Raw genomic sequence first — 6933 nt, forward strand, 5'->3', positions numbered from 1 at the left:
TTCAAAAGGTTCCCAGCATTTTCGTATTGCATAGTTTCACCTGAAATGAAAACTTATTTTTCTTCCGTTTTATTTCATAATGAAAAGTTTTGTTGCACCAAAGTAAAACTACATCCTCAAATCTTAACAGCATTGAAATAATATACAGACCGGATGTTATTGCCAGTTAAATTAGTTACCATTCAGGTCTGAGCGTTTAAATACCCGACTGGACAGAAGATGAACGGTATTTAACAATGCAGAGAGTTTAGATTTCTACATTTTTGATGAAAACTCTTAAAGCTTCGTTGAAATGAAACTCTGCTCACACTGCTCTCCTTTGAACCCAAAAGACAGTGTTCCCGGTGCGCCCCAGACCGCACTGCAAACTGGGACGAGTAAGTCTGAACCGGACTGTCTGAATGGTCCCTTCCTGTTGGAAATGGGACCATCTGGTGGTTCTGGTGGTGTGTGGGTTTTTGTCTGTTTTTTGTTGTTGTTTTTTTTAAATAAAGCATGAAACCTCTCTGGTGCCTCCTTCCCTCCTTGTTACCTTCCCTTCCTGTTCTCCTAACGGTGTCTGATAGAGCCACGTGAATGTGGACGTGGTGTTTTACTTTGCATCAGGCTTTAACATTTGTCTTGCACAGATTCCCTGCAACATGAAAACATTTTTTTTTTTTTGTCCAAAACGAAACCAGAAAGATCAATTCCTGCATCGCTACAGATGGTTGAGCCGAGTCCAGTCACTAAAGACAAATGTTAATGCGAGGTGTTTGGGGGGAGCATGCCGATCGCTACTTAGCTCATCTGCTCTTTTCCTCCTCAAAAGCTCATGGATGAGAAATGCTGAGTGAAGGGAAGGAGCATGTCTTGTGTTTATGTAAATCAGAGTTGGTTCATCGTTTAATCAGTCGCTGAAAGAATGAAACTGCATGACATGTATAATAATCTTTTTTGGTTGTAAAAGCGATGGAGCTCCATCTCTGATCAACTTACTGTTGGGTAGATAAGTAAGGTTTCTTCCTGGTGTCGGGGTTTTTTTTTTTTTTTTTACTGTTTAGCATGTTGGAAAGGGATTCCTAGTGGGCCGAATAACATATCCTCAAAGCCTGACGAGCAAAAAAAACAAAAAAAACCCACTGTGACTGGATCCCTATGTTGATGATCAACTGCTGTAGGATGTTGTGTCCCTTTAATAAAGTGATGTAAAGCCAGAGTTATATTTGAAAGGAATGTTTCTGAGAGCAAAGTCTGGTATCTCATATTCTCTGAGAAAAACCCCGGAACAGATCTAACTCCAAACCATTTCTAATTTTCCCTGCGCTGTAAAACCTTTGTGCTTTATTCCCCGTGCGTTAACCTCAATAACTGTCTCTTGGGTTTAATCAGTTTTTTCGCAGGGCTGGCAGCAACGTTATCGACACCCTTTTTACCCCGTTTAATGTCTAGCCGTATGTTTAACCCATGCACACAATCTGAGCAATCTGGTTATTAATGTGCCTCTGTATGTGTGTGTGTGTGCGTGTATGCGTGTGCGCGTGTGTGTGTGCGTTTGTTTGTAATACCTTGTGGGGACGATTTTCCTGACACATACTAATTGCTCCTTGTGGGTACCAATTGGTCCCCACAAGGAGCAATTGGTACCTTGTGGGGAGCAATTGGTCCCCACAATTGGACCCCTGGCCTTGTGGGGACCAATTAGACCCCTGACCCTAAAACAGGAAATCCAGTTTTAGGGTCAGGGGTCAGATTTAGGACTAAGGTGTGAATTGAGTTTTGGTTAGGGTTAGGTATGTGATGGTTAGGGTTAGAAAAAGGGTAAAGGTAAGATTTAGGCTGTAGAAATGAATGGAAGTCAAAGTAAAGTCCCCACAAAGATAGTCACGCAAACATGTGTGTGTGTGTGTAGGAGTCGGTCACAAAGAGAGACTCTGTGGGACTTAAAGGAGACAAAGGCGACGAAGGGATGCCCGGTGAGCCCGGAACGCCTGGTAAGATCCGTCTCATTCCTGCAGCAGCAGCCTCTGAATCTGCATCCCTTCAACTTGTTGCTTTCTTTTTTTATTCACGGCACACCGTATTATGACCCYGTTTCCCGCCAGCACCCACGTCACCTGATGCGGTAGAGGTGAGTGAAAGCCTCTCTTGCACATCTCCAACAGACACAATCAGATAAAGCAGTGGAGGAGAAATCGTTGTCACGTTTTTGACGCGTTCCTGTTCAGAGCGACACGCAAAGAACGTGAGGAAACGAGCTGAGATTTGCTTTAGACGAAGTTTAGCAGCTTCAGGTGATCAGAACGTGGAAGACGAACAACGAGCCCATTAGCTGCATGTGCTAATCGTACATCACAATCCACTGTTATCACATGCACCCAGTAAGGATGTGTAAATGAAACACTTTCAAATAAAGTCATCTTTGATTTAAATAAAAGCAAATTAGAAAGTCCAGTGTTTGATTTGAGGATGTTTACTTAAGATGAAATCGTTTTAGTTTTGTTTTGCTCAACTGTTTTCTGCCGTTCAGGGAGCTAAAGGCGATCTGGGGGTCAAAGGTGAAAAGGGAGAAAAAGGCGACTCGGGCCTGCCCGGTCCTCCAGGACTTCCAGGGAAATCCGGACTTGTGGTGGGTTCAGCTCGAATCGAAAAACAGATCAAACTTTGGTTCTGTTCCCTGCTCACGCCAGTCGCCAGAACTCACGAAGAGTTACGATGATCAAACTGTATGGAGAAATATTTCATTCCATTTTTAACACTGAATTTTAAAACATTTGAAAAATGATGTTGAACCTGAGCAGGATGTACATCGAAGCTGCTGCTTATTATCAAAAACCGGAGATGCAAAATTTGGGCCGATATCGATAGCCAATATTAATGTTGCTGTTTTGGTTTGATAACCGATACTTACTGATATTATATATTTATCAACTATTTTGACACTTTTGGAGGAAAAAAAGACCAGAAACAGACAGCAACAAGATGGAAACAAATATCAGTTGTATTGCTGATGAGTTAAAAATATGACTAATATTGTCTGATACCAATGTTGGTGCCGATGTATCGTGTATCACTATCAAACCCATTAAAATGTTATAATTAAGTAAATGTAAGAGAGTGTTGGACAAAAACCCCACACCGCTTTCTTAACGTAATCCATTCATCTTTGTGTTTGTGTCTTCAGGGTCCAAAGGGGGAGTCTGTTGTAGGTCCCCCAGGTCCGGCTGGTTCTCCTGGTCAACCCGGAGCTCCGGGGCTCGGAAAACCTGGACCCCGAGGCCCGCCTGGCCCTGCTGGACCCCCGGGACCGGCCCCCGAATATGGATCTGGTAAATGTTTGACACAAAGAGATTCAGGAGGAACTGAGGTGTACGTCTGTAATCATGCTGCATATCTTCTCCTCAGACGTCAGTGTCCCTGGTCCTCCAGGTCCTCCCGGTCCACCAGGATCTCCAGGCTACGCTAACATGGTAAGATGGCTAATCCAAAGCGCTAGAAAGCACCGGAAAGCACCGGCAGTGACGTTGTGATGGTGTGTGGTCAGGTGACGACCTACAAGACCGTCAAGGCTCTCACCAGAGAGACCCAGAGAGCCGCTGAGGGAACGCTGGCGTACGTGTCCGAGAGAGGAGGAGAGCTGTACATCAGGGCCCGCAACGGGTGGCGCAAAATCCAGGTTTGTACCGCAGATTTACATTCCTCTGAGCTGCCGTCTCAACTGTACACCTGGCATTAGATGGCGTCTGAGAGTTACAGCTGGAAAGATGCCGCTGTTGGGTTTTACCCATTAGTCACATCAAATGTCAAATGTGAAACTTTCAGATTTTAATTCTGAAAACATGATAAATACCCTGTGTTTTTATTCCCTCCCCAGTCATCCTCTAATTGGTGTTGGTCTCATAAAATACAATATTTTTTTAAGGTTGTGGCTTTAGTCATTTATCCTCCGCTCTTTGTTCTATTTATTTTTCGTCTTCTTGTGAGACTGGATGTGCACTTGTGATTTTGCTAAATCTGTTCTATAATTCTCCCATAATATCACAGTAAAGGTGACTGTGAATAGCTTCTGTCTGTTCGCGATGACTGGAAACACTTTTCTCATAAAATGATAAACAACCTTACATTTGTTTTTTTGTTTTTAGCTTGGAGAGCTGATTCAAAACGGAGCTTCCTCATCAGAAGCGTCTCAGGCTCTGAGCAGAGCAGGGGATTGGAGCAGACCACAAAGAGTTCACAGCCAGGTTCATACAAACACACACATATACACACACTGTGCATGTTATTTGTTTTTATCCGCAAAGTTTGCACATGCGCACAACGCTGGAGGGCAGAAAGACTATTCTTCTACAGGCTACCCGTAGCCGCGCTGCTGCGGTAGAACAATTTCTTTAACTAAATTAAATCTGGAGATGTAGATGTTATTAATTTAGTGCAGTGAGTCACAGGAAAGGGACAAACTTCACCAAAGAACYGTTAAAAGTGCTTCAAAAACCATTTTTTTTCTTGCTCTCTGTCTCGGATACGCTACATGCAGACTCGTTGCCATAGCAATTGATTCAACACCAAAAAACTCAAATATTTCGCACACAAAGAACGGAACATTACGCCCGTTACAGTGTTATGTTTTTAGCCTTAATGTTTATTTTGCGATTAATAATAAGTGACCGCTGTGGTTGATTAGCTACCGCTGCTATTACTGCTCTACTGATGAAATGTCAGAGTTGGTGAGCAGGTTGCCTTTTTTCTTAGTTTCTAACTGAACCAAAACACACCGAATTCCACGTCACATCTACATGTTACGGCTTCAAAATCAAACATGAATAACTGAACTACTTCCCTCTCAGTCTCTTTCTTTTCTTAATTAAAACGTTTTACTGATCTTGCTATCTAGTTGTCATAGTGTGGCAAAACACTGCGTCCCTTTTTTATATATATGAGGCGTAAATTTAAGGTTTAACGCGACAACTTAACAGATAAAAGCTTTGGTTGTTGTTGGGGAGCATCTTTCTGCCCTCCAGCAGGGAGATGGGGGCGGGACCTTGACGTCACGCTGCGTAAACCGCCTGGTTTTGTTGTTTCTGTTGATCAGGAGCTGCAGGACGGCAGCAGGGGATACCAGCCCAGCTACAATATCTTGCCACAGACCATTGAGTCCGTACCTGGAGTGAGTGGAACAGATGGCGCACTGAGTCGTCTTCGCCTTTCTCTACCGCTCATCTCTCCTCCTCTTTGCCTCCTTGTCTGAATTTAGCTCCATCTCGTGGCGCTGAATGCTCCGCTCAAAGGCGACATGCGCGGCATTCGCGGGGCAGACTTCCAGTGCTACCAGCAGGCGCGCTCCGTGGGGCTTACCGCCACCTACAGGGCCTTCCTGTCATCACACCTCCAGGACTTGGCGACCATAGTACGGAAGGCTGACCGTGACAACCTGCCGGTGGTTAATCTGAGGGTGAGGAAATGCTCTTCTTAGTCCAGGTTTTTTTTTGTTGTTAGATTTTTGGTTTTCTTTTAGTATATATTTTTTAAATGACTGCTTTAAATTTATTGTATTTTCAAATGTATTTTTTTYCCCCCCTCCGCTTCTCTCAGGGGGAAATATTGTTCAGCACTTGGGCCTCCATATTCTCTGAGAATGCGGGCATGTTCAACCCGTTGACACCCATTTATTCTTTCGATGGACGCAACATAATGACCGAGCCAGCATGGTGAGTGGAAGTTAGCATTAGCAACCAAGCATATACAGCTAATGGGAAGCCACAGCAGAGAAAATGTGGTACATGCGGAAGATTAAAGATATCAATAATCCAGACTAGTCATTTTTACTGCCAACATTTTTTAACTCCAGATTATTGAACTGAAGCACAATAGAGAGAAGAAATGAAGTTTTTCCAAAGCTAAAAGCTTGCATGAAAAACATAGCACGGTCTAAGAGTGYKCCGATTTATTGGCCAGTCGATCTGTCGGGCCGATTTCTTTCAATTTGTGATTGACRATCGGTCGATACATGTGAAGCYGATTTTATCCACCAATATTATCTACCTCACTAAAGATCTAAAAGCCACCCACTGTGCTCTTCTGCTCTCCCGTGTGAAAGGTTYGACTGATAGAACGGCCCACCATGTTAATGCTTGGAGTTAACAACAGTCCCCCCACTGTTACCAAGTCAGCAACTTTTTGCTATATTTAGCAACATTTCAGACTAAAATAAATTGCTATCGGCCAAAATTGGAATCGGCGAGTCAGTCTTTTTTTAAAAATCGGTAATCTGCGATTGGCCAGAAAACTGCAATCGGTGCACTGCTAGTATAATCATTATACCAGTAATATATAAGTAGAATTGAATATATATGGAAATAAATGAGTAAGGAATTGAGAAGAAATGTAAAAATGTTGGTAACAAACATGTTCTGCTTAGTGGCACATAAGTGAAGAAATAAACAACAAACTTAGTAAGTAAATTGGTAAGATAGTTTAGACGGGTTAGTAAGTAACTGACTTAGTAAATAAGAAAATACAGCAAGTAGGTAATTAATTAAAAAACTTACAGCTAAAGGTGAATTTTTTTTTGTTTCCTCATTAAAGTATMGATTTTTTAAAAAAATTCCACAGTGAATATAATCCGTTCAAATATTGTTAGCAGYCCAWCTGATGAAAAGTTAAGAGGGAGAGCATTTCAGTTCTGACGCTGCTGCCCCCTGCAGGCCAGAGAAGCTGGTGTGGCACGGCTCCAGCACGGTGGGCACCCGCCTGACCGCCAACTACTGCGAGGCGTGGCGAACGGACGACATGGCGGTGACGGGCCAGGCGGCGCTGCTGCAGACGGGCCGGCTGCTGGGACAACACCCCCGCTCCTGCTCCAACCACTACGCAGTGCTGTGTATAGAGAACACATACGTGGGAAACACACCCCAAAGGAGAACCTGAAGAAACACACACACACACACACACACACAC

The 6933-nt window shown here is 43.5% G+C and overlaps 1 protein-coding gene across 4 annotated transcripts in view; it reads left to right on the forward strand.

Annotated features, from left to right (window-relative positions):
- The window catches only part of col15a1b (collagen, type XV, alpha 1b), a 45380-nt gene extending 38453 nt beyond the window's left edge, over positions 1–6927 (forward strand). For 3 of the 4 annotated variants that reach the window (XM_008433060.2, XM_008433056.2, XM_008433059.2), the window contains 12 exons: positions 333–377; positions 1892–1973; positions 2085–2110; positions 2510–2608; positions 3164–3308; positions 3385–3449; positions 3524–3655; positions 4122–4220; positions 5069–5143; positions 5231–5428; positions 5569–5684; positions 6681–6927. In XM_008433060.2, the coding sequence (XP_008431282.1) occupies positions 333–377; positions 1892–1973; positions 2085–2110; positions 2510–2608; positions 3164–3308; positions 3385–3449; positions 3524–3655; positions 4122–4220; positions 5069–5143; positions 5231–5428; positions 5569–5684; positions 6681–6903 (1305 nt within the window). In that variant the 3' untranslated portion in view covers positions 6904–6927. The remainder of the gene's footprint in view (positions 1–332; positions 378–1891; positions 1974–2084; positions 2111–2509; positions 2609–3163; positions 3309–3384; positions 3450–3523; positions 3656–4121; positions 4221–5068; positions 5144–5230; positions 5429–5568; positions 5685–6680) is intronic. The other variant, XM_008433057.2, reaches the window with a different exon arrangement.
- Positions 6928–6933: the final 6 nt, after the last annotated feature.

The sequence above is a fragment of the Poecilia reticulata genome, linkage group LG17 (genome assembly GCF_000633615.1).
Source record: "Poecilia reticulata strain Guanapo linkage group LG17, Guppy_female_1.0+MT, whole genome shotgun sequence".
Taxonomy (NCBI): domain Eukaryota; kingdom Metazoa; phylum Chordata; class Actinopteri; order Cyprinodontiformes; family Poeciliidae; genus Poecilia; species Poecilia reticulata.